The sequence below is a fragment of the Strongylocentrotus purpuratus genome, unplaced genomic scaffold (assembly GCF_000002235.5).
Source record: "Strongylocentrotus purpuratus isolate Spur 01 unplaced genomic scaffold, Spur_5.0 spur5_scaffold_7, whole genome shotgun sequence".
Classification (NCBI taxonomy): Eukaryota; Metazoa; Echinodermata; class Echinoidea; order Camarodonta; family Strongylocentrotidae; genus Strongylocentrotus; species Strongylocentrotus purpuratus.
The window spans coordinates 13,447,073-13,474,982 of NW_022145613.1; the positions used below are offsets into that span (position 1 = coordinate 13,447,073).

The following is a 27,910-nucleotide window of genomic DNA, read 5'->3' on the forward strand; positions in this document are numbered from 1 at the left end:
GTTAATACAGTAGAAACTTGTTTCAAAAACTATTTTGCAAATCCTACTTCTTGCATATTCACCTATTTGTGTTTGTTTGTATATTAGTTTGTTTATGTGTTTGATTATAGATAATATTTCTACTTCAAATCAAGTACTGCATGTATAATTCAAAATGTCAATGAAAATTTGCCTATTTTTTCCCCCTACAGACATCATATATATTTATAACATTTCACTTTTGTAAATTCTTTTTAGTGTATAATTGGCACCACGGCAAGGGTATATTAAAACAAATGGCAATGGTATCCTCTCTAAATGAAGAACATTATGGTAATAATCTGAATTAAAAAAAAGAAATGGTAGGCTTACTGTAGAAATGAACCATGGGTTGGCTTGATAACAAGACAGTATGGTTTGGTTACAGCATTTACCAACACCGAGGGCAGTCTGACAGGAGGCAAAGGAAATTCAGCCGTCCCATCATCAAGACGCAATCTGCAAAAATATTTAACAAAGATAAATGACAGGAGTTTGATTTCCAGAAGATCTTGATAACAAATTTGATTAAAGTGTGGGAAACATTTAGTGATTGACATTTAGTGATATAATTATGCAGTGACTGAACTTCATCAATATGTGGAATAATTTTTTCAAAATATAATTTTCAGTACCGGTAGTTGCTTTCAAATTTGAAGTTTAAGGTTCAAGAATGGGGGAGGGAGCCGGAGGTGTAAAAAAAAAAGATCATGAGAGGAGAGATATTAAACAGGAATAAAGCAGAAAGAGAGGAGCAAATGAGGGAGAGCAACAAAGGAGAAAGAGGAGGGAAGAAAGATTAATAGAATTGAAGCAGAACAGAGAAATTTAGAATGAGAAAGGCATGGACAGGGAAGGGAGGTGGGAAGAATGATGGTTTTGTTTTAATCACAAAATATACCTTAGAAAAAAATAACAATACCACCACCAATATATATTTTTAATTACCTGCAAATTGGGCAGACCTGTAAAACCTTGTTAAAGCAGAGTATGTGATTCAATGGATCACAATGCTGGAAGGAGATGATTGGTGGATTGGTGTAAGATGATGACATCCTTTCTTCCTCTTTGTTACGTACTGCATAAAAATGAAAAAATAAAAATCCCTCACTTCTGTAAAATCAACGTGCACGGACCAACAGAAGAACAGCCTTTGGCTGAAGTTGGTGCCGTGCAAAAATAAAATAAACTGAACCGAACTGAACATAAATATTTCAAATCTGTATATAAATGAGCACTTTTTTGTAATTCACCCCCCTCCCCCCCCCCCCCCCTTGAGCAAAAAATAAAGAAGGTAAAATTGTGATTAATTGTGGGTTTTTTGCCAGGGGCGGGAGCCCGGATGCCCCGTGCCCCCGATCCGCCCCTGGTGGAGCCAGACATATAGTCTCAGCGAAGAAAACGTCTAAAATCAGAGACCAAAGCTTTTCATGTTTTATATGTATAAGATCTATTGAAAACATAAACACACCAAAATAATAATAAATAAAGACATATTTTTTAACTATCGTTAAAAAACAGACTATTACTTTAGAACGTAATTATGTTGTTGCTTATAAACATGTGGCAATTTTGGTCTATAATATAGCAATTAATATGATTATATCAGAATATATTTTGTTTGTAATTGTGAAAGACTCATTCGTCTAACTCTAGTTATCAGGTCTAACTTCTAAGCAATTTTTAATGTTGGCGTACATACCGGTATACGTCAGTGGATATGATTATTATATTCACAAGGTAATTAGGTTGATTAATTACTGCCTGCAATCGAAAAGATGTTAATATATTTGATATATCCTATTCGAGTCTCACCTTCATGTGCAATGGATAATCTACAGGCTTATACTCCAGACCACAATCAAAACAGACACATCCAATCGTCCACAAACACTGCACTAGCTGTAGGCCTACAACTAGCAGCTAGCAGCATATATAGTAATGGCAGTCATTCAGATCAGCTGGGTGGGATATGTTTTGTTTACATTGGGGCGGGGTCACGTAATCCACTTTTCTCACAGAGTTTGCGTAACCTTTGACCCATTACTCATTAACATAACCTCGCGGTAGCGTCTGTGCCAACGGCCAACCGATTGAATTTTGAGGCTGATTTAAAGGTAAATTACAGTTTAAAGTAATTGTGTGGTATGATATTCTGTACTGTGAGTTCGAAATATATGTTATGGTAGACCGAGAAACGTCTGACATAATTTCCTATGCATAAAATTCAGGCAGCTCAGCTGAGCTGAGCGGCGATTCATGACAATCATCGCAGAACTCGCTCCAGCAGGAAATGGTCAGAACCTCTCCCCCAACTCGTGGCGACACTGACCTCCATGATACCACTTGTCTGCACTGTGTCAGTTTGAGCATTATCGGCAATCTATCTAATGTTCATGAATAAAATATCTACATGTATATTGCCAGGGATTGCATGCCTTAACTCAGTAACTTACTAATCTCCATCATACGGATCTAGAAAAGATCTAGATTAGTAGTAATAGACTAGAACTTAGTTTAGACTTGAAGTCTTCAATGTCTTGATCCCACTAACTAATTAGTCACAGTCATTTGATTTAATAAAGCCCCTCTGCACTATCAGGTCTCAATTGGGGATCAACGGGTACCGCTTTAAGGCGCTTAGGCGTGAATGTATAGAGGGCACATATGTAGTGCAGTGGGGCTTTATAAAGCAAATGTCTTTATCATCATGAATGATCATCAAATCTTTGTGAATTTGCAGTCATTAATGCACTTGAATTTCCAGGTTATCTTTTTGTTGCTAAACTTACTTTCTCATTGTAAATCTCAAAATAATTTGGCAAAGTATTGTCTACATTGTACAATGTACATGTAAGCTGGAACATGATTTTGGATGATAATAGCATGATTTACCCATCTTCTCAGACTCTAAACATTTCTGTCAGTGTTGTACTGTTTGTAAGCTGGAACATGATTTTGGATAATAATTAATAGCATGATTTACCCATCGTCTCAGACTCTAAACATTTCTGTCAGTGGTGTACTCATAAATAAATTGATGACATCCTTTTAAAGACATCTTTCTTAGTATTACAAAAAGAAACTTGTGTGCAATACTAATACGTAATGGATCTAGAGGGTTTTGAGTGCAAACTAATAGTAATAGTATTTACCCACTTTGAATTACATGTAGAATGATCTCATTTTTTTTTAAAGTTCAAAATATTTTAATGCTTTTGCTTTTACTGTCTAAATTTTCCCTGATCAAAATAGTCTTTATTGTTTCTACAATGAAACTTGGACTTATTTCTATAATTAAAAAAAAAAAAGTATGTTTAAAGAAAATGTACATTTAAAGCCCCACTGTACTACTTGTAGCTACTTGCTCCCTCAATATAGAAAACAAGCCTAATCAGGGACCATTGGTCCCCCGCGATCTTCTTTTTCTTATGTTAATTGAAAGCTGAGTTGATGAGATAGCCACCTGTCAGTGAGCACCCTGGGTAGTCTAATCTGTCCTTGCCAGACTAGTACAGACAGTCTTTAAACATCATCATTATTTTTGAAATTATTCACAGCTACAAAGGTTTATTAAACAAGTTACTTCCTAACATGTATCTCTGTATCATTTTTTTTTCCTTGTTATAACAATGCAGTCTTGTTTCTTTACCCTTTACACTTTTTCTTCACAAACAACTTTTGACTTTACACTACAGAACATCAACACTGATTTGGAGACAAATGGCTGAAACATTTAATGTTAACTCTTAAAAATAGCTGAAATACTGAGTCATGAATGTGGCAAGGCTCCATCTAAACCATGGCTCCAATAGACTTCAGAATGTTAGACAACAAATCAAGATTACAAGTTTCTCAGCAATTCAGCAAACGGCTGCAGAATGTCATGATCTTCTTGATACTGCTTGTGCCTGTGAGTACAGCACAGTATTGCCAAAGGAGTAGTCTTGTGACGTGGCACACAAATGCAAATATTGTCAACATCTCCTGGTCAGTGGAAAATGTGTGCAACTCTTACGAAAATTGCTATGGTTCATCTGGAACAGGGGTCAGTGGACCGATTGACCATCAGCTGTGTCCAGTCGAGATCCAGGACAACGATAGACTGGTGATCCTGCCTCCGTCTATATCATCCCAGAGTGCCATACCCGTCAATGTTAGTGAGAATGAATTTGAAGCTTGCCCAAGTGATAATCACCCGTCTTCTCAGTGGCTTGTCTCTAATGCATCGACTGTTCCTTTTGAAGTAGACAAGGCATTCCTGCAAGAAGGAAGCAACTTCTTCGCTCAGCTCCCCACCGGTGATGTCTTCCTGAGTTGTGAGCTTGGGCTCCGTGTCGTGGTTTCCGTCAAGTCACATGACTGTACAATCGACCAACCAGAACCCTTTTGTACTGGACATGGAGAATGTGTTACAGTGCCTCTCAGGTAAAAAAAAAAAAAAACACGTTCACATGCATGTGGGGGGGGGGGGAGCAGGGGTTACTGATCTTATTCGGTAGATGAAATGTGCATGCATTATGATTAAAGGCAGTGCTCAGTGAATAGGGAGAAGCTAGGGATTCCTGTCACATTTTCACAATCCTTTTCCTCTCCCCTCCCTTGTTTTTTTCCCTCTACTTTTTCAGCATTTAACTAGGGGGTTGGGAGGCACGTCCCCCTGGCCCTCCCCCTGACATGTCGCTGTAACCACAGCGCTGATCAAAACAAAAATGGTTATTTAAGTACATGTATTTGGTTGATGAGGGTTAATGGCTTTCTGACTCTAAGAATATTTAGTTTGTTTTCGTGTTTAATGATGTAAAAATATAAATTTCAACCATTTCAATGCCAAATTTATATTTTCTTTCATACTGCTTTTATTCTTTACTGTCTGCAGTCATAATACTTTTGAAGCCATTCTACATCTATTTCCTTTCTCTCTACAGTCCTGCATCTGAAGCATACACGTGCCAATGTGAACCATCCTATATTGGGCAGTACTGCGAGGAATTCGATGGTTGCAATGGAGACCCTTGTCAGAATGGAGCTAGTTGTATTGATGAGGATGAGGGAGATATCCTTAGAAATTACAGGTGTAATTGTAGCACAGGTTTCACTGGTGAGTGTATGAAGAACTAATTAATTTGTATTTTTTATGCCGCTTATAAAAGAAATGTATATATTTACATTATATAGTTTGCCTGTATTTTGATAGTGAGGTGTTTATGGAAGGTTTCATGAAGTTGAAACTGTCTGGGGAAAAAAAAGGAACAAAAAATGGGAAAAAAGCTTTTGCGAAAACAGTATGAGATGAATAATCAACATAAACGTAATGAATAATGTGACTAATGAATTTGTAACTGATGCTTTGTATTTAATATAAGAATAACATTTGCCTCCCAGGGCGCGACAAACCCGCTTGCCCGACGTCCCGGGGCAACCAAATTGAGCCGTCGGGCAAGTAAATCAAATTATCACTTGCCCGATTCGGGCAAGTGATACTTTTACAGTAATTTCCTAGTGTCCAAGAACTCTACCATTCACCCGTCAACTTCTTACCCGTCGTCAAAATCCAGAAGCAAAAAAGCGATCGTTCCGATTTCGAAAAAACTTCACAGACAGCTAGCCAGCTCAGCTAGCTCAGCGCGCATGCAACAGTGACACTTCAAGCCATGAATGCCGCTCCGCCTCCACGCACGGCCGGCCGTGAGCTAGCTAGAGACAGCTAGCGCGATCGTACCAGCTGCGAGCTTATTCGCGCTCTCTCTCTCTAGCTCTGCAGGCCGCACCGACAGGCCTTTGCTATTCTCTGATTGCCGATTGGTTGAATCACGCCAAATATGACGTCATTATTCTAGGGAAATGAACACGTGCGAATCGGAATGGAATAAACAACAGGGATTTTCTAGTAAGTACAAAAAGTCAAATGTTTGATATTTATTCATAATGACTGTTAATGATTGTGAACATATTATTTAAAACTCGCTGCTCATATAAATCAGATGAATGTTTTTGTCTCGTTTTCAATTTATTACTGCGGTCTCAAGATCCGACCGAGCGAGTCATTTTGATAATAGTATCGAGACCCCCAGAATATCAGCCGTTGTTGTTTTGTTTTCATGGTTTTAGCGACGTTGTTTAGTCTAGTTTTCGCATACTTATCCGAGATTTATCGTAAAATATCTTCAATATTATTATTTAGTAAGAATTTACAAATTTTGGCATGATATTTATAGCAGTGAATGATGAAATAAAAATGTCCGTACTTTATTTAAAATAGTTGATTACCCATTATTTACATGACGTTTCTTGATGGAAGAGTTGACCCAAATTATTAACAGCTGAAAATTAGCCTACGTTTCCAAATGACAGCGGCTTGCACAGACACACATGTGATGTTGCACCATGGTACATGTGGCTACCATTAATGACATGTTTGTATCATATTTTTTACAACAGGGTCATTATGCTTTTTTACATGACTGAATATTAAAAACTTAAACCTGCTTGAACCATTCTACCTTACCGAGATTCATGTGAATCTGATTATTTATGGAGAATCAATAAAATGCGTTTTTTAAACCTTCAACCATCCTTTGTTGACCATTTTCTTTGACATATTAGGTTATTATTCAGTACAGTTACACTGTACATGTATGTGCATTAATTTGCTATCTAAAACACTAACTTATCATTACGAGATAATAAATGCTTTAACCTCGAGTCCTTTTTCGCTTTAAAGTTTTGGGCAAGTGGAAATATTGTTTGGGCAAGTAAATTGAAAACCCACTTGCCCGACAGGGCAAGTGGTGAAAAAAATTCTTGTAGCACCCTGCCTCCTGAAAGTATTCCGATGATTATTCCTATATTAACATTTCAGAAGTTGAATTTAAAAATATTATATTTCATGTCAATTTGTGTATAATTATGTCCCTACATAATTTTTCAGCCAATGCAACAATTTTTAGTTATTGCTGGTTTATTAGAGTAGGGATCGTTTTCAATCACTATTAGCAAAGGAAAGAGAATCTGGTTTATTTATTTATTCATTCCTTCATTTATTTATTTTTTTCATATCATATTATAGGTCTCAACTGCTCAGATATTCTTGGAAGTTGCAATCCTGAAATCTGTGGTGATGGGACATGTGTTACAGTATCTCAAGAAGCACTCAGATGTGATTGTAACAATGGATTTGTCGGTAAGCTAGCCATGGTTATTAATGTAATTGGCATCCAGGTAAGGCTAAACTGGCACCACAAAAGAAGAAAAGAAAGAAAAGAAAAAATCCTCCTTGTGCAGCAAAATGAAAACAATTTATTTTAAATAGAAGGGAAAAATAGACGCCTATATCAAAGGAGCGTACTCTGTTATCTATGTATGAGATTAAATATGGAGTGCACTATATCTTTTTTGCTGCAGTTGTTTTGAGGTTGCTTACCAAGTCAATATGTAAAGAATGAGGCTCCCAGCTGCTGGGTTATGTTGCTTGTGATGAAGTGTGTCTTTGTAGACATGTATAGCACTTTAGCAGTGCTGGAAGTAGATAGGTGGAACAGGCAGGGAGCTTGTATTCTTCCATGTAATCTGTTATTAATTTGGTGAGTCCTGTGTAATGATTTTGATTTATCTTCCTTTTCACAAACAAAAGGAAAAAAAAAATTAATAACAGCCTAAATAAACCAAAGTAAAAAAAAGCAACTACACAACAAAACAAAACAAATCAAATAGACAAAAAGTAACCCATCTAGATACACTCACTCAGTTTCAATCTGGAAAATTTTACTGTCCTCTTAAACCTTGTTCACATAGAGGGTGGTAAACCACTGTGATTTACTGCAGATGTTTTTTTTTAGTGTGTTCCTTTTAGCGTGCTGCACTTCACGTTTGTATTCATATTACTCTAAGTACACGTAGGAACTTTGTTGCACACAGCTGCCTCTTTCATACCCACTTGCCATTCATTCTGTACACAAAAAAATCTCCATGGTAACCGTGAGGTATGTGAACAAGCCCTTATTTTCTTTTTTTTCAGGTCTGTTTTGTGAGGAAGAAATTCAGGAGTGTGCATCCAATCCATGCCAACATAATGCAACATGCGTTGATGAGATTGGTTCGTTCAGTTGCCTCTGTCCACCTGACTATGTTGGGGTCACATGTGAGGAGGAGAGAGACTACTGCTTGGACCAGGTATGCAGGCTGAATATTAGTTGGGAGGAGGCTATATTTGATTCATTTTGAATGCTTGACATTCTTGTTAAGAAAGTGTCAATGAAGGGTCTATTTCCATTAAAGCCCCACTGCACTACTTATAGCTACTTGCGCTCTCTATATAGCAAGCAATGCCTAAGCGGTGACTGTTGGTCCCCCATGGTCCTCTTTTTCTCATGTTAATTGAGAGCTGATTTGATGAGATAACCACCTGTCAGTGACCATGCAGGGAGCTCTAATCCCTCCAGGCCAAACTAGTGCAGATGGGTTTTAAAGGCACTTTCTATCCAATTCCCATGGGTATTTTGATACCGTTTTTTTAAAAACCTGATAATTGGTGGTATCAATCACCAAGCGTACATTTCATTTCTTTTACCAATGGGTGTGATATGTAATGTGTATAACCCCCAACAATTCCAAAAGAACTTCACAGGAAGTTAAAGGTATCATTGTGAATTCCACAGATAACAACGCTTTCCTCGTCTCTGGTATCAAGTTCCAGGTGGGAAACAAGTTTTGCTGCTTAACAAAAAAAAATCACGCTCTGATCGATAATTTCACCAAACTTGAATTATGCAAACTTTGATGCTTTGCTCAAGGAAATCGCTGAGAGGATGACTCTAAGATGATGATCTGTCCTTAAGAATGACACACATGGGAAGCATTTTCCTTGGAGAGTTGCTGAAAGTTTTGGGGAGAAAAGCTCATGCTAAGTTATCATTTTCTTTCTTGCAAAATGCAATATATCAATAATTTTTCTTTATGACCAGCCAAAACCTTATCAACTTCTTTTAAATATTATGTGAAACCCTTTCCTTTAAAAATAGTTCATTATGAATTTAATTTAAAAAAATGTTTGAACAAAGGTAATTCATTCATTTTGCAGTGTCCTTACTGTTGCCATTGTAATGAACCACAATGTTTTCTTGCATTCTTTTTATGATTCTTATTCTTACCAGCCATGCCAAAATGGGGCGAATTGTAGCAGTTTTCTCGGAGGTTACTCATGCACCTGCAGACCAGGATTCACAGATCGGAACTGTTCCACAAATATTGACGAGTGTGACCCAAATCCTTGTCAAAATGGAGCTCCTTGCCTAGATGAAATAAACAGTTTCAGGTACATTTTTCAAGTCTAATGATATTGCATGTACATGTATCTTGATCGAACCAAACATGTAGGTGTAAAGACATTTATGACATTTGTGATGTGCAGTGACTTTAGAAACAGATAGAAGTGGGCTCTCATGGGGAATTTGACATCTTTCGGGTGTTTACCCTTAACAGGGGTTGTCAATCACCAGGATCAGCCTTCAGTTTAATGACCAACAGGCTTTATGTATAAATGCTGTGTCCTTTCCCCCTATGTTAAAGTCACTATCTGACATTTGCATCGCCTAAAGACTCTCCGAGAGTGGAGGAGGTATTTCTTGATTGGTCTACGGGTCAGCTGTGTGCAGATGTGTACACCCATCAATGGTATTTCCATCAAGTCTGGTTTCAGCGAATTATGCCCATTTGCACATGGAAACTGACAACACACTGGCTTTATTTAAGACATACATGATGTACAAGAAATTCATCCTGTCATATCAAGGTTTGATATGTAAAAGGATTATTAACATGTCTGTATTTTGCTTTTGATTTTAATAGAGAACTTTAATACAGAGACAGTCAGAACCAGAATTAGCCAGTAATAATCAACTCAAAGAATTAGAAAATTACAGCAAAAATAGATCCTTAAATTTTGGCAGACTGTCGAATAGACCTTTAAGCAAAGGTGCTACATTTCCATGGCTGATGCAAGAGTTTGTGACAGAGTCCATTTGTAAGCTCTCACTTTTTGTTATTTTATTATTTTATATGTTGTTCCCAATACATACATGTAGGTGTGAATGCAGCCAAGGATATAGTGGTCAGCTCTGTGAGACGAACATAGACGAATGTGCCTCACAGCCTTGCCAGAATGCTGCAGAGTGTATCGATCTGATTGACTTCTTCTCCTGCGTGTGTCCCCCTGGATATACTGGCATGACTTGTAGTGAAGAGATCAACGAGTGCGCATCAAATCCTTGCATGAATCAGGGGAGATGTATAGACTTGATTGATGAGTACAGGTGTACATGCGATGAGGAACTCTTTGGCGGTGAGTCAGGCTTTTAAAACAAATACATGTACACTTTATTTTCTAAGCTCAATGAAAGCATATATATTAGAAGAAGAAAAACTGGGTGACAGGCCTGTCTTATAAAGAGTTGTTCTTGATTCAAGTTGTGTGTAACTTCATATCAATTTCACCTCTGTACTGAAGTGATACGAGTTGTAAGTTTGTGATTAATTTGAGGGCTTGCAATCAAAGTAAATTAATACATGGTGTAACAGATAGTGAACACCGTAGGATATAAGGTAACAATCTATTCAGACACACTAATTTCAAAATGTTGATTAAATGAACCAGTTTGAATGAAGAAAAAAAAATGCTGATTTGAACATGAAAGTGATTGTAAATTCTACCAAACTTTGTGTGGTTAAATATTGTTTGATTTCATTCTCTTTTCCTTCATCAGGCATCAATTGTGAGATTCCCCTCCACAACTGCTCCTTCTTCCCCTGCCAAAATAATGGAACCTGCCAAATAATTGACAGCTCGTCCTATGCATGCCTTTGCCCAGTCCGGTACACTGGTCAAAACTGTGAAAGTTACATCCCGTTCTGTGACACACACAATTGCACTAATGATGCGACCTGCATGGAAGAACCCAATAGATTTACATGCCAGTGTCCAGTCGGTTACACTGGCCTGTGGTGCGAAGTGGACATAGATTACTGTGCCAATCACAATTGCTCAAACAACTCTACCTGCATGGATGATACCACTTCTTACAGGTGTCTCTGCGCACCGGGATTCGAGGGACAGGATTGTGAGATAAATACAGACGAGTGTGGGAGTAGTCCATGTGCCAACGGGGGTGTTTGTGTGGATGGAATCGATGGCTATCAATGCATTTGTCCTGCAGGATTTACTTCACCAAATTGTTCCCTCAATATCAATGAGTGTGAATCCTCCCCATGCCTGAATGGAGGTACCTGTTTGGATGGAGATGATTCTTATGTCTGTAATTGTGGCATTGGTAAGAAAGAAATGTATAATCTATGTATGATTGATAGCTATAGAAAAAGTTACCAATATTGTAATAACTCATTTACATTTACTGGTATTCATGACTCCCAAACAAAGTTGATAGATCTCAAATTTTAAAGAAAAATCTTTGAATTTTCTGTAAGATTTTTAGTTACCAAAATTATTCTTTAGTGTCTATGCGACTTTTTTTTTAAAAGGTAATTTTTGTAAGGTGTCAGATAGCTCTGAAACTTTTGATGTAAAAATTATGATGTTATCAACATAATTCAGAGATTCATGTAGTTATTTCAATGGGAGTCAGATGTTTCAGAGTTGCAATGAATAATATATACAACGTATAGGCCTACATGTACCGGCCGCTAAGCCTATTTTAATCTTCGCATAAGTCCCATTAGAAAGTCAAGAAAACTGTGAAGCCTATTACTTTGATAAAATCATGGGAACATAACATAATGAGGAGTATTGTCAAATATACTAAATAACTAAGGAACAACATCTTAGATTTTCCAAACACTCTTTTTACACTCTTCCCTTATTTTGATTGCTCATATTCATTGATACTGTCCAGACCACTCACACTGCTTTTTTGTTGTTCTCCTTTTCTCTGTTTTGTTGATGCAGGATTCAATGGAACTCATTGTGATGTGGATTTGGATCTTTGCAGCTTGAATGTCTGCCAAAATGGCGCCCTTAACTGCTCTGAGACAGAAGAGGGTCACAACTACAGCTGCATCTGTGCACTCGGTATTAATTTATCTTTGTTGATTTTTCATAGTGTAATGTACTATGTTATTATCTGCAAAGATCTACAAGGGTATTTACTTGTATCAATTAAGATGCCTTTCTTGCTTCTAGCAGATCCCGTAGATGCTTGTTAGCTTCTTGTCATTTAAACGTGTACCTAAAGGAGCTGTAAAGTACTGTATGTTCTTTTATGTGTGTGGTAGTTTAGAAGTCACTTCACATATGAATTTGCCTGATGATTACAGCAGGATTTCAAATATTCTAAATTACATGTGAATGAATGCAAAATGCTAACATTTTGGGTCTGCAAGAAATGTTCTTTGTGATATTAACTATAACCAAATATTTTTGTGTACATCGATATGTTGGAAATGCTTTCATTACTAGGTTTCAGGCATATGATGATTCAAGATGAAGAGTTTACAGTTGTTATATTTATTGAAAAACAGACAACATGTGGTGCTTGCTTTTATGCAGTCTTTGTTTGATATTCACTATTGATGCCTTATATACGTGCACAAGACATTGTCCTTGGACAATTCTGCCATGGTCAATATGCTTCACAAACCGTATTCCTAAATTCTTCCATGGACCCAACACCATACCTAAACCCTAATCCTAGACCTAACTTGAAACCCAATTACGACCCTAATCTTAAACCAGGGCTCCACAATTTTTTTTTTAGGAAGAGGTCCATATTTGAGTTTTTACAGCCTGTTTACATTAGCTCTATGTAAAACTTTTGAAATTCTTGGGGTCCAGATTAAGAGTTTGGGCACCCATGTGTACCAGGCGCCTGTTAGTGTCAAGCCCTGCGTGAACCTATACATTTGATGAAATAAAGTTTGGAGCAAAATTCGCAGGAGCAATTTTTGATTACCTGTGTACCTCACATGTTAATTTATGCCTGTATTATATAATTTTTCTAATAGGTTACCGTGGACAGAGCTGTGAGATTGAGATAGACGAGTGTGAATCAAACCCATGTCTGAACGATGCTTTCTGCTTAGATGAGATTAACTCATATCAGTGCTACTGTCTACCTGGTAAATATTATATTTTATTTGTTTTTTTATTCAAAAATTTTGAAATTCCAGTATAGCTGTATGGATGTATTGCAATGGGACAACAAAAATGTAAAGACAGATAAATGATTGAATTTCTTTGTTTTTCTTTTTTGGGAGGTGGGGGGAGGGGGTTTATTGAATACCAGTACATTATGTAAGAGCTTTACTTTTCTTTAACGGTAAAAGGCTATCATGGGAAATACAGGTCTACTGTAGGTTTGTTTTTCCCCTTATCACTGATGATATCATCATATATATATTCCCTTGGAAGTTGGAACTATATGCTCCTTTTATTTCAGCTTTGGAATCCATTTCATTCAATTGAACTATGGGAAAATAATTCATTTATATAATGTTGACTGATGTCTTCTTTTTAGTGGTGTAAATTTTGTAATCCTCTGTTGTATCATATTTTTTCTTTTCTTTTTTTTGTATTTGATGACTTGAAGGCTACGTTGGTGACCATTGCCAATTTGAGATTGACGAATGCTTCAGTGAGCCCTGTTTACACAACAGCTCTTGTGTGGATCTGTTCAATAACTACACATGTCTGTGCAGCCCAGGCTACGAGGGCTCTAACTGTGAGATCAACATCGATGACTGCACTGAGGATCCTTGCCTTAATGAAGGCTCGTGTGAGGATGGGGTGGATGATTTTACCTGCATTTGCGCTTCAGGTAAGGTTAATATTCTCATCTTTTTTTTTTTTCTTTTTTTTTTAAATGTTGAAATGTGTTTAGAAACTGAGCCTTTACATTATACAAAATGCTTAGTCCTTGATCCTGGGCTGATCGTGCACCAAACTAACCTTTCCTTTTTAAGGTTAAACAAAAAATGAAGACAACACTTAACAGCATAAGAATAAGAAAAATATGCAGTTGAGATAACTTGAACAAATATAACACACAATTTTATTTATTTGAAACCAACCAAGATTCATATACAACCTTATTCAATACTTGCATCTCAACTTTCTGTCCTTTTGTTTTCTTTGTCAGGATATGAAGGTAAAAACTGTTCACAGGATGTTGATGAATGCTCTTCAAACCCCTGCATGGCAAACACAACAGAGATATGCATCAACGAGGTCAATAACTTCACCTGCGTATGTAGGTCAGGGTTCAGGGGTCAACTGTGCAAGGTCAACATAGATGAATGTGAAGTTCATGCATGTGAGAACAATGCCACATGTATAGATGGGACAAATGGCTACAGGTGAGTACTTATAAAGGAAATTGAGCTAAACTGCTGTGTGACCCCAACCCTTTTCAAAATAGACCCACTTGCCTAGATGAAATAAACAGTGAGTGAACTCACATATATTTTTGCAAAGGGCACAATCTAATGAAGAAATCCTTTTTATTCCAACATGTCATTAAAGTGTTATCAATTTATCAAATAAGAACACAATTCTTTTTTCACTTCATGCATTCATATGGTTGACACTTATTTCACCTCTACACTTATTTCATACTGAAGCAGAGCTGCCAACCTTAACTCAACAAAAATCCTATTATGCTCTTCACATTTTACCTTTAATCTGCTTTTTTTTTCTTGTTTTTTTGCCATTCTTTTTATGTCAGTGTTATTTTGTTTGTGATATATTTCTGCCCATGAAACTTATCATGATAATGCACAACATGTTTTGAAACTAAGGGTAGCCTCATAAGTAGTTAAGATTGTACGGCTAAATTTCATTTTGACTTTACTTTTGTAAATCGCAATCTTAGATACTGGAGTAATTGACAATTAATAGTTTATCAATCTATTTCTGTGTCACAGCTGTATCTGTGCACCAGGCTTCACCGGATCGCTGTGCGACGTCAACATCGATGAATGTCTGTCAAACCCTTGCAACATTGGGACATGCCTGGATGACGTCAATGGCTACACCTGCCTCTGTCCTGCTGACTCCCGACCTTTTGACCCTTCCTGTAACCTCCTCCCGCCATGCACTTCCAACCCCTGCCAAAACAATGGAACATGCCAGGAGGAATCAGATTCCTATGCCTACAGCTGTGAATGCCCACTTGGGTTTGAAGGGCTAAACTGCGAAGTGAACACCGACGATTGCAGAGTCGGGAATGTCACATGTGCCAATGGTGGCACATGCATTGACTTGATAGCTGATTTTCGCTGTCAGTGTCCTGCAGGTTTCGAGGGACGTTTTTGTGAGGAGAATGTAGACGATTGCATCGGAAATCTTTGCCAGTTTGGAAGTGCTTGCATTGATGGAGTAGATGGCTATTTGTGTTCTTGCCTGCCAGGTTATACAGGGGTGTTGTGTAATGTGACCATACTGACTTGTGATCAGGATCCATGCTTGAATGGAGGAACCTGCATGGATATTGACTTGACCACCCCTGCAACTGCAGATGGAGGAGGCGAAGGAGCCAATTCAGCCAATAGGATGTTTCAGTGTGTTTGTGCCACGGGCTGGCAAGGGATGTTCTGTCAAGTTGAGATTAATGAATGTGCATCCAACCCCTGCCTAAACGATGCAACCTGCATAGATTTCTTAGCTGGATATGCCTGTGATTGCAGCCCCGCTTTCACAGGGGAACAGTGCGAGGTTGACATCGATGAGTGCATCAATAATGAGTGTGCTAGGGGGTCTACTTGCATTGATGGCATCCTCTCCTACACCTGCCAATGCTCCCATGGGTATGAAGGCCGCCTGTGTGAGCAGGAAATAGATGAATGCTTGTCCTCTCCGTGCAATCCTGATACAAGCCTCTGCGTGGACCTGCTCTCTGGATATCGCTGTTTTTGCCTGAACGGTTGGGCAGGGCCTAACTGTGATATCAATGTTGATGAGTGCCTGAGTGAACCATGTCAAAACCAAGGGACCTGTTCAGATGGGATAGCTGATGTAACTTGCCAGTGTCTTCCTGGGTTTACAGGGAAATTCTGTGAGGTAAGACCATTGCACAGGGAGGGTTCTATGAAACATGCTCTGTCATCAAATGCTCCATGATCAATTCTATTGAACTGAATTCTGAACTTCTATCATAGACTAAGCTCTGCTTATCCTAACCCTAAACCCTACACAATACCCAATACAAAGCCTATATCTTTGATGAATAATGTCTAAGGCTCATGTTGCAGGAGCATGTTTCTGATCACCCACCTGGAAATAACCACTGGTACTGCAACTTTAGCAGCTGATATTCTGTATTGGCAATAACATTTATGCAGCAATTTTATGTAGCAATCCCTAATGTTTATTTCTACTGAATGAAATAGTAGCATTTGGTTGTTGTACAACTCGTAATCCGGTGACAAATGCTCTGCAGTTAATTCTGTATACTAACCAAATTCCTAAATTAGACCCTTGACAAAAAGCTATACATAATACATAATATGTAATTGAAATGAATGTTTGATTTGTCAAGGAGTTTCATATTTATTCATGGTTGCTCCACTAAGATCTAGGCATAAAAGTTTGCCCAATGAGTTAGGGATATGTCTGTATTCATTTGATGTGGTTTACATTTTTTATTTGAAATTTTCAAAATGAAATAAAAAGTAATAAATTTACTCGTTTCTCTTTTGTAGCTTATAAATATAAAGCAGTATGTTGTGTGTGAAACCCATGTAGTACAGATCAACATATGCATAATAAAGTTTCTGTTTATATTATTTTCCTAATGAAAGATTGTGTATACATGAATTAAATAGTTTAGAGTACAATGTCTTCTATTTCTGTAATCTTTTTCTACTGCAGATTGAGATCGACGAGTGTGACTCGGAACCATGCCAAAATAATGGACGATGTGTGGATGAGATCAATGGCTATGTTTGTTTCTGTATCTTAGGATTCACAGGTGAGAATATACAAATAATACACAGCAGTGAGGGCATTAGTAAGAATTACACACACAAGGTACCTGTGGAACAGTCTGACACGCCCGAGGCGATAGCCGAGGGTGTTTGGATTGTGTCAAAGGTACCGAGTGTGGGTAATTTTACTAATGCCCAAACAAAATGATGTGTATTATTTATTTTATAAGATGATGTTTAATTTCTTTTATAAAATGATGTTTTTTTTACAAATGACCAGTCATTAGCAAAATTACGTGTGAGGCAAAATAAATGCCTGGTCATGTGTACGCTCTCAACCAATTATTTGATTAGGATCCGCTTCATCATCTTGTAACTATTTATAACCTCAGTCATACAGCACTATAAGCAGTATTATTTTACCAACAGTATTGATTTTTAATGAACTATAAAACCATGCAAAGTAAGTTGCAACTTTGAATATAGTGATACGATTAAATAATGTTGGAATGTCTCTTTTTTGTTAGACTGACTGTACGTAAAGTTGCATTCTAACAACATGGGAGTGTAGTTATGTGGCACCCTATTTTCAGTGTCAATCAATTACTTTTCATCTACCATATAATTTTATTTTATTTTGGTCTTATTTACAAACCTAATTGCAGCTCTAACATTATAGTTTTGACACATTAAAGCAAAATTAATGAATTTCATCTAACCCACCTTCATTCCAATTCTACAGGTCTACAATGTGAGATCAACATCGACGAGTGTGAATCCAACCCGTGTCTGAGGGGAGGGACGTGCTTGGATGGTATCAACTCCTACCAGTGTCTCTGTCCGATCCCGTACCGTGGCGACGACTGCTCTCTCCTACCATGTCAGGTCTTCCCTTGCGAGAACAGTGCCAACTGCACCGACCTTGTCAACGACCTTGAGACCTACCCACTCGGTTTCTATTGTGCATGTAATACTGGATTTATGGGTGAGTGATATATGTTGAATTTGATTTCAGAGTTTCAGAAGGAAAGCCACTTGCAAATTTGAAGTGATTCTTAGTTGATTTCAGGGAGCATAACCTGCATACATGGACCCTTGTGATTAAATTTTTGATTGATTGGTTGATTTATTTATTTATTCATCCATTTAATTATTTATTCTTTCATTTATGTATTTATTTATTTATTTGTTTTTTTATTCATTCAGATAGTTATATATTTATTTATTCATTCATTCTTTCATTCATTTATTTATTTATTTATTAATTTATTCATGCATTCTTTCATTCATTCTTTCATTTATTAATTCATTTATTCATTTATTTATTCATTTATTTATTCATTCTTTCATTTAGTCTTTCATTCAGTCCTTCATTCATTCATTCATTTATCAAAAATGCTATTATTTCATCTTGCAGGTCAGAGATGTGAAGTGAACATCAACGACTGTTCTCCCGATTCCTGCAGTGGCAATGGTCTATGTATCGATGGTATCCTGGGTTTCTCATGTCTCTGTGAGCCAGGTTGGGCCAGCAGGGATTGTAGCCTGCCAATCGATGACTGCGTCGACAATATGTGCCAGGTATGGTTGATATAGGATTCTCAGCTATCCTTAAAATCTGTGAAAAACATGGAAAATGAGCTCCCTAATGTGTTCCTGTCAATGAAAAGTCAGGGAAGTCGGGATGAAAATATTTCACTAATGAAAAATAAACGAAAAATAAGTGGAAAACTGGGAATTCTGTTAGAAAGTAGTCAGTTTCTTGTATTTTATCTTGTATCCAAATAGCATATCCACAGCTTGATTAGCTAAGTGGATTTTTTGTGTTAAATTGCCTGACTTAATGATCCTGGTTTTTTGAAATTCAATCAGGCAAGCCTCATTTCACGGAATGCTGATGTTACAAATTCTGAATTACTTAGTGTAATTGTATCATAATGTATAATTTAAGCAGTTTCTGTGTGTGCTGCATCACAATTTGCTTACATTGAATCTGGTAGAATTACCAATTTATTGTGGTTAAAAAATCGTTAATGCTGCGAAACTCATAGCCTACCTGGAAATTACCTGAGAGTGTCTCCGAGCCCTTGAGAATGTTCAGATGGGAGATCTTTTATGATGGTGAACTTTCTTTGGATGGTAGTTCTGAACATGATGGAGGGTGAAATTGATTGGGTAAACACCTGAACTGTGTCAAATTTGCCCATACAACTGATATAGAAAGAGCAATTACAAAACCCAAAACGAAAAAAATATTGCTTTAAAAAAAGTGAATGCCTTTCCACTTTATCTGTCAAAGCAATATCTATGATTCGTCACACAGAATAATTCTACTTGTGAGGACTTGAACCAGGCTTACAGGTGTGACTGCATTGAAGGCTACGAGGGAAACTTCTGTGAGATTGAGACAGACGAGTGCTCGTCAGACCCATGTGTGAATGGGGCTACCTGCATAGACCACTTCAACAGGTTTGAGTAAGTATGTGTAGACCATTAGTCTCAGAAAAGTTGGAAGGTTTTGTTTTCTATGGAATAGGTTTCTTATCTAACGACATAAATCAACTACCTTCGATGAGTGCTGTGATGAAAATGAATTCTATTTGATGGAGGCATATTTCCCTGTACTTGAAATCCAATATAAAAATTCTACCAGGAATCCTAATACAAGGGAAAATTTGTTGGATGCCCCAAAGAAAGCTGTGAGAGTTGTTAAAAGGGGATGTAGCATGGCAAATACTGGTTAACGCCATGTACGACTTCTTTTCGACAACTGCACGTAAACGAATAGACTTGATTAACGGTCAGCGCGCTGGCGTTCACAAAACAGACCAAAGTTCTCCTCACGCTTCGGTTTCGCTTATGTTGCACGCAAGTGAACACTACGGTCGCGTCGCCCGTACTCGTATTATACCCGATTGGCCCCCGAGTCAGGCCACGGGAAAGACACATAGTCTCATCATGCTACACCCCCTTTAATGTCAGTGGCAGTAACTGCCTGTTAGCTGGCAGCTGATGAATTACAGTATTTTTCATCATAAGCAGGGATCTCACAAATTTGATGGCCCATTTTGTTAGTACTCCATGTTTATTGCAGCTTGGATGTTTTATTATTTTGCTAGTTATCATTATAAATAGAGTCAATCCAATGAATTGCTTATTGGGCTTACCAATGCACATGTATACTCACACATCCTGTGTCCAGACAGGTTAATTATCCTGAGAGTTGATTTCTAACATTACGCTAAAGAAATCATGAAAATTTCATAAATCTTTATCCAATCTCTTAAGAAATACTTGTTAGTAAAACAGTCTTAATATGACAAATGTTTCTAATGGTTAGTGCTATTCAGTACATATATTTAATAAAAACTGAGCAAAACCTCGCTCAGTTTTATTTTTGTTAAAGTCGGACTTGGTAACAGTTCCTCAGATTCTGAAACAAAATCCTGGATTTAGCTCATGCTGCAATCATAATTATAAACCTTTAGGTCAATCAGGAATCCCATGACTTGTCAGATTATCAAGAAATTTGATTGGAAATCAAAATTTCATTTTTCCTTTTCCTAACAGTTTTTATAACACTACAGTCTATTGGGGAAAATGAGTATGGTTAAAACCGGTCACTGAACGATTTTTAAATTTTCAATTTAAGGCACTTCATGATCATTTTGAAGTGCAATTTTTTAGGGCTTCAATATTACACCATATCACAGACACTGATAACACGTAGGGCCATGCATCTCAGATTTAACATTGTTAAACGATGCCTTTAAGCATTTGGAGACCTACACCCCATCATACGTATATGAATTGATTGTTAATTTTCTCTTTTTCTAGATGTATCTGTCCTTCTGGTTGGATGGGGACCACCTGCGATCAAGACGTTGACGAATGCGACTCTAACCCTTGTCAGAACGGCGCCATCTGTCTCAACGGACCTGACAGGTTCAGGTGTGACTGCCAGCCCTTCTTCACAGGAATGTACTGCAATGTGACCTTTGACCCATGCGACCCAGGGTTCAACCAGTGTCAGAATAATGCGACCTGTATCACACGGGTGGATGGAAGTTATCAGTGCACCTGCATAGATGGTAAGAAAATGTTGGGTCTGTCTTTTCATATTGGTATTGCCTTACAGCTGTCTGCATACAGCATATAAATGCGATATTCTTGTATTCCTTATTGATTGTTCAGCAGTCATAAGTAGGTTATTGTTATTATATGTTGGTATCATGTATAGTACATGCAAGTCAAATAAGACACAATGTATACTTCTTTTTCAAATGACTCAATGACATTTCAGATGTTATTCAACTAGGGCTTGGCCTTGGTTCCAATGAATTTACATCTCCAAACTTTGCTTGACATAAGTTATTCCGCACCACAATTTTGACCTCTGCTCCTATGTATGATTCCCCCCCTGTAGGCTTTGAGGGGTACAACTGTGAAGTGAACACCAACGAATGTGCATCCTCGCCATGTCTGAACGGAGCAGCGTGCTTTGATCAGGTCGCTGGTTACCGATGCTTCTGTTCTTTGGGTTTTCGTGGCATCCACTGCGAGGAGAACATCGATGATTGTCTGCCGGATGTCTGCGCCAATGGTGGAACATGCGTGGATGGTATCGATGGGTAAGGGATCAATTATTTTATAATGATAACAATCATACAATAGTTCTTGTATACTCCATTGTATCTGTGAAAAAGTTTTCAGTGTTTTAAAGACCCATCGCACTACTTATAGCTATTCGCGCCCTCTATAAAGCAAACAATGTCTAAGCGGTGACCGTTGGTCCCCCATGGTCCCCTTTTTCTTATGTTAATTGGAGCTGAATCGGTGAGATAACCACCTGTCAGTGACCATGGAGGGAGGTCTAATCCCTCCTGTCCAAACTAGTGCAGATAGGCTTTAAAAAGAAGAATCAAACAAATCTTAACAAAAAGCTAAAAGAACAGCTGCAGCAAAATAACTGTGCATCTGAACAGTGAGTTGAATACGTGAACTGCTCACCGACGAAAGTGATATCTACTTTTTTAGGGTGAGGAAGCATTATGCTTGTTGATTTCAGCTTCTCATATGTCCGTGTTTTGTTGTTGTTGCTAATACATGTAATTGGTGAGAATATACAAAGTGTCACTATAGCATTCAGCTCTTATATTTAAGTGGCATGAAGCTTGTGCGTTTAACTGTTTGCTAACCGAAACAATATTCTATAGTAGATTGAAGAAGAGTAGTGCTCACTTTTCGTTCTGTGTTGAAAAAATGCTTTGTTGATGCAATGATTTCTTTCTTCAAATGGAGTCTCCATGTTATGTATTTTTCATTTTCAAGAACCCTTGAAGATAAACGCCCTTTTTGTGTCTCTGTTTGCTTCTAGATTCTCATGTAACTGTACTGCTGGATGGAATGGAGCCAACTGCACGGATAACATAGATGAGTGTGAATCAGTCCCGTGTGTGAACGGAGCTACTTGTTTAGATCGACTCAATAGCTATGACTGCATCTGTGTCCCTGGATATACAGGTAGGTTTATAGTTATGCCTCATCAAAAAAGAACTTCCATCCTGTGTTGTGTTTTGAATGCCACCAATGGTTAGATTTTGTGAAAATAACTCTGCATATTGATTGATAAACAATATGACCAGTGTTAATTTTATGTGATTCAAAAATTCTTTTGCCATGAAAAGTGTGATGCATTAGATATGCAAAGATATGAAAGACATGAGCGTTAGGTAAAAAATATTGGTGAATATGTCCCCTAATATTCTATTGAGATCTACTTTTCGAGGATCCCAGTGTATGGTACAATATATAATATAGAGATATCGAATGCTTTGAGAGACCTGGCTGTTTTTATATGCTCAAGGGAACGCACTCAGATCCTGCCATTACCCTGAGGCGCGCCTGAGTGGGCGGGACGCCGAGGGGTCTGTACCAGGACAGTTTTTAGATCACTTTGGGGAAATAATCTTCACCATGGCCCCTCAAAGCAGTCAAGATGTATATACTAACTGATGATCCTTAATGTTTAATCGCATCATTCTAGGTACACGGTGTGAAGATGACATTGAAGAATGCCTTTCAGACCCCTGTCACAATGGTGCTACCTGTGTGGACGACCTCGATCGGTATGAGTGCGTCTGTGTGGCTGGGTTCACAGGTGTCAACTGTCAGGACAACATAAATGATTGCCTTCCCCCTCCATGCAACAATGGCAGGTATGGTACAGATGGGGTAGAACTCAACAAAAGTTTATCTTAAAGTTTACCAATCACAGTTATAAAAAACAACCTAAAAAAATTTAATGCCACATTTTGTGGGAAAACGGATAAGATGTATCAGGAAATGAAAGAATAGCTTTAAACCACACATACAAAACCTGAATGGGACTTGGGTTCTATGTGGATGTGTACAGGTGCGTTCAGTAGTCACTTTTATGTTATTTGAAAGTGTATTAAAACTTGTTTGAAGTCTCTTTACATATTAAAGCAATACTTGAAGCTCATATTTTGAATGTATTACGACATGGAATCAACAACATACAGAACACAATATTTGTTGGTGATTGGTATAACCTAAACAAATTTTTTTTGGGGGGGGGGACTTTTCATGAAACACGTAAATTTTCAAACTTTGAAATAAGCCATACTTTTGTAGAAAATTGGAAAAACCTAGAAAATCAGTTGCCTTTTATCAGAGCAAGACAGAGAGTTTGAGAAAAGAATATAATTGAAGCCATGGAAAATAAAGAATTCCATTTCCCAATTGCATTACTCAGTGGCCATAGAGCATTTCTGCCTTGATGCCTCTCAAAATTACAAAGAGTAGGGCGGCCTTAGCCATACCCTTCCATTAGTGTATTACTGCTGCGGTCATTGGGTGGCTAAAATGATCTCTTCTGCCCCCCCCCCCCCCCCCCCCTAAAAAAAAAAAAGAGAAACCGTCAAGGTTTACTTCAATGTATGATTAATTCTTTGAATAAACGCAGCTGCATTGATGACGTGAATGGCTATCGGTGTAACTGTGACCCAGGCTATCAAGGATTCAACTGTACAGAGGATGTGAACGAGTGTGAAAGCTCCCCTTGTATAAATGGCGGCCAGTGCAACAACCTCGTCAATGGATACACATGCACATGTGTTTTTGGATACACAGGTGAGCTTTCTCATTCTAAATAATGTTATTCTCTGTACAAGCGTGTATGTACCCATAACCAAGCTGGCATGATAATGATATACACATTGTTGGAGGAGGAAAATAACGGTACTTCGTGATGATGATAATAATAATTCAACCCTAATTCATTTGCTGACATTTCAGTATATCCTGAAGATATAACATCAACCAGAATATTGATATTTTGGATAAATGCACAGACTCGTTTAAATATGTTTATGTATACATACTAACTTAAAATCCAAATGCTGTAATTCAGAACAACCTAAATATTTTACATAGTTGCAAGCAAAAATTGTCAGGAAAATATAAGATAAAGTGCTAATATCTGTCTGTCTTTTGCGTTTTTTTGTCACTCGTTCTTTTTACTCTCCTCCACCTTTTAAGGATTAAATGTTGTCGATATATCACCACATGTGATATATTTTACACATGTGCACAGGAGTAGGAACTTAAACTTTTGGTAACTTTGTCCATAACCCAGCAACGTCAAATTGAGTTAGTATCTCATTTTCATCTTTGACCAGGTCTTCATTGTGAATTGGACATTGAAGTTTGCATGGACTCCACACTCAATGTCACCCAATGTCAAAATGGAGCTACCTGCATGGACGGCCAAGGACCAGCATTCACGTGCCTCTGCGCACCGGGTTTCACTGGAGTATACTGTGAGATAGACATCAATGAGTGCACTTCTGGTCCTTGTGAAAATGGGGCAACCTGTACAGATTTGGTTGCTGGCTTCATCTGCACATGTGCTGAAGGTAGCAATTAATTTTTCATCGAATCTAACAACTTTCTTGAACCGTATAGATTTTAGTACATAATTTATTTTTTCCTCTTTGCAGTTATCATCCTGTAAAAGGTTTAAATACTATGCATCATTTAAGTTTTTAACCTTGGAATTGTAATCTGTTGAACTGAACATATCTGATGTCAGTTAAACAACTTACATGTATGTATAAGTTGCAGAATCATACAGAGACGAGATATGAGTACCAACTGTTCTTGATAATCATTGTCATGAATTGCTTCCACAGATGTGGAATGTATACTAAGATTCATATATTTATAGAGAATCTGTATTTGCATATTAGTACACTGTGTTCTATGATGGACACAAATTTGTTTACAATATTCCTGTTTTTAATATTACATGGTCTGTAAGTAACCAGTATAACTGTTTTCATTGTACAGGATGGACAGGAGTGCTTTGTCAAGAGGACATTGATGAATGCCTATCATCACCCTGTATGAATGGGGCCCTATGTAGACAAACATCACCAGGGGACGGATACGATTGCTTCTGTCCTCCAGGCTTTCAAGGAATCATCTGTGAGGAAGACTATGACGAATGCCTGTCTACACCATGTCAGAACAGCGCCCTCTGTGTCGACCGCATTGACGGTTACAACTGCATCTGCAGCAGTGGGTTTACAGGAGTGACCTGCGAGGTAGATATTGACGAGTGCCTCAGCGATCCTTGTCTGAACAACGGAACGTGCACTCAAGCTGTGCCGGGGGCTTTCATTTGCGAGTGCCGACCGGGTTTCTTCGGGACACGCTGTGAGTCGGTGGATTTCTGTTTCAGTCAGCCATGTGCGAATGGAGCATTCTGCATCACGATGGCTGGAGGGTTCCAGTGCTTCTGTCCAGCTGGCTTTACAGGTGTTACTTGTGAGACCAGATTGGTGACCACAACTAGTGTTGTAGACAGCACGTCTAGCATGACCACATTGGAATCGTCTACAGTGATGAGTGAACGTTCACCAGTCTCTTCGATGGTGGTGGTGTCTACTCCACTTTACAGGACCTCACTTCAAACTAGACTTGTAACAACTTCTCAGATATCTATAGGAACTTCCATACCTGCATCCACTACATTGAGAAGTGATAGTTCACCTGTCTCATCTGTGCCATTAACTTCAGATTTATCAGGAGGTGGTACATCCAAGACTGTTACCATATCTCCCATACAAACATCATCAATGTTTTCCCCTATTTTTTCCACATTGGCTCCGAGTAGTAGCATTACACCACTCTTTTCATCAACTATGGTCCCAGAGAGGAGTGAAAGTACAACACTATCCTCTTCAGCTTTCAAAACAACAGATTTTCCCAGTGCTGATTCAACCACAGTGGCAACTCTCACTAGTTTCCTAGCAGATTCAACCCCTTCTATGTTTGGTACAAGCACCCCTTCAATCATGATGGATTCAACCAGTGCACCATTGATGTCTACAGGAACGAGCATGAGTCAGAGTGGTGTACTATCACCATCTCTGGATCTCACTCCATCTTCCTCGATGGGAGGCATTGCTTCTACGTTATTCACACACTCGGTGCAAACTACACTACTCCATTCTACTACACTCGTCCCATCAGACACAGTAATGTCATCAGTTCTATTATCAACTCGGGTTATCCAGTCCTCGACATTGACTCCATCCACTCACATACCGATGACCTCAAGTCGACCTTTATCTTCACCCTCCTCGTCCTTTCCCATGCTCTCATCTTCTCCTCAGGCCACGCGCACCTTAGCAACTCCCAGCCAATCACAGATAATGATGACATCCAGCCAATCAGCTACCATGCTGATATCTTCCCCAGTACCCCCATCCACCATCACTTCCCAACAATCACAGACAACTGAATTTTCATCAAGTTTGCAAAGGACCCAGCTTCAAACATCAAGTGGTATAGTAAGTCCCACCTCATCACTGGAAATACCCTCTCCAACTTTGACAACTGAAGTAGTACGACTGACAAGCTCAGTATCTCTTATGAGTAGCATCTATCAGACGTTCAGCACCCAAGTAACAGGTCAAATGTCATCGACATTAGCTGGAATGCCTTCTTTGTCTTCACTCCCAGTGATTACTTCATCTGAGAATCCATTTTCCACATCTGCTGCTATGACCTCATATGACCTTTCAACTCTGAATTTTGAGACCTCTTTCTTTGGGTCAACTGTCGTGACCCCATCCATGACATCATCACTTTCATCAGTGGTGGTCACAACCACACTTGCACCCACACCAGAAGTGACAACACCACACATTACCCCTACTCCAACAATGGAACCGTCCACTACAGCATCACCTCCAGTTACCTGTGAGACCAGTCCATGTTTGAATGGAGGGGTGTGCAGGAACCAGACGTCTCTAGAGGGATTAGTGTTCGAATGCGACTGCACCTTCAGGTTTACGGGAAGCTTCTGTGAAACAGGTGAAAATTTGACTAATATGAAGATATTTGTTTATGGATGCATGCATAAAAAATAAAGTTTGAAACACCTTGAAAGATATAAAAATGTACATGTATGTTCTGGCTCATCTGATTATCTGCAAAGTTTGAACGCAAAGAATGCTCCCCAGGGAGTGGAGAATGTGCATACATTGTGTGCAAGTAAGCCTGAATCCGATGACCGGGGTAATAATATATATATATTTATAAAGCGCGCTGAGAGTGCCTTTGGTCCTGAAAAGCGCTATATAAGAACTAGCTATTGATATTATTATTAGGTGGTCTGTTATCAACAGACCACCTATTGATTTCGTCAGAATTTTCTTTATTATTATTATTATTATTATTATTATTATTATTCTTTATTTTTATTTCTCCCCGTTTTTTGTGGCCCGGATAACTCAAGTTTGGTTTAGTTAATTTCATTAAATTTCGGCACAATTATAGGTCATTGTAATGAGACGTGACAGGAACATTTTCAAGGTCATTAGGTTATCGTGACGTCATCCAGGCGCCATTTTGTGAAATCACGTTATCC

General features: G+C 38.2%; 2 protein-coding genes across 2 annotated transcripts in view; one reads left to right on the top strand and one right to left on the bottom strand.

Moving 5' to 3' along the window:
* The window catches only part of LOC755844 (MKRN2 opposite strand protein), a 5,091-nt gene extending 3,126 nt beyond the window's left edge, over window positions 1–1,965 (bottom strand). The window contains exons 1-3 of the mRNA XM_001192106.4: window positions 1,834–1,965; window positions 967–1,096; window positions 352–477 (exon numbers count right to left, since the gene is read on the bottom strand). Of these exons, the coding sequence (XP_001192106.3) occupies window positions 352–477; window positions 967–1,073 (233 nt within the window). The 5' untranslated portion in view covers window positions 1,074–1,096; window positions 1,834–1,965. The remainder of the gene's footprint in view (window positions 1–351; window positions 478–966; window positions 1,097–1,833) is intronic.
* A 48-nt stretch (window positions 1,966–2,013) lies between these two features.
* LOC593680 (protein eyes shut homolog) overlaps window positions 2,014–27,910 on the top strand; it is a 45,989-nt gene continuing 20,092 nt past the window's right edge. The window contains exons 1-24 of the mRNA XM_030974138.1: window positions 2,014–2,135; window positions 3,717–4,446; window positions 4,947–5,119; window positions 7,088–7,201; window positions 8,036–8,190; window positions 9,171–9,331; window positions 10,101–10,357; window positions 10,779–11,342; window positions 11,975–12,097; window positions 13,030–13,143; window positions 13,614–13,841; window positions 14,163–14,379; window positions 14,947–16,081; window positions 16,892–16,991; window positions 17,690–17,932; window positions 18,365–18,528; window positions 19,271–19,422; window positions 20,785–21,038; window positions 21,374–21,578; window positions 22,325–22,470; window positions 22,994–23,165; window positions 23,936–24,102; window positions 24,651–24,887; window positions 25,321–27,354. Of these exons, the coding sequence (XP_030829998.1) occupies window positions 3,821–4,446; window positions 4,947–5,119; window positions 7,088–7,201; window positions 8,036–8,190; window positions 9,171–9,331; window positions 10,101–10,357; window positions 10,779–11,342; window positions 11,975–12,097; window positions 13,030–13,143; window positions 13,614–13,841; window positions 14,163–14,379; window positions 14,947–16,081; window positions 16,892–16,991; window positions 17,690–17,932; window positions 18,365–18,528; window positions 19,271–19,422; window positions 20,785–21,038; window positions 21,374–21,578; window positions 22,325–22,470; window positions 22,994–23,165; window positions 23,936–24,102; window positions 24,651–24,887; window positions 25,321–27,354 (7,741 nt within the window). The 5' untranslated portion in view covers window positions 2,014–2,135; window positions 3,717–3,820. The remainder of the gene's footprint in view (window positions 2,136–3,716; window positions 4,447–4,946; window positions 5,120–7,087; window positions 7,202–8,035; window positions 8,191–9,170; window positions 9,332–10,100; window positions 10,358–10,778; window positions 11,343–11,974; window positions 12,098–13,029; window positions 13,144–13,613; window positions 13,842–14,162; window positions 14,380–14,946; window positions 16,082–16,891; window positions 16,992–17,689; window positions 17,933–18,364; window positions 18,529–19,270; window positions 19,423–20,784; window positions 21,039–21,373; window positions 21,579–22,324; window positions 22,471–22,993; window positions 23,166–23,935; window positions 24,103–24,650; window positions 24,888–25,320; window positions 27,355–27,910) is intronic.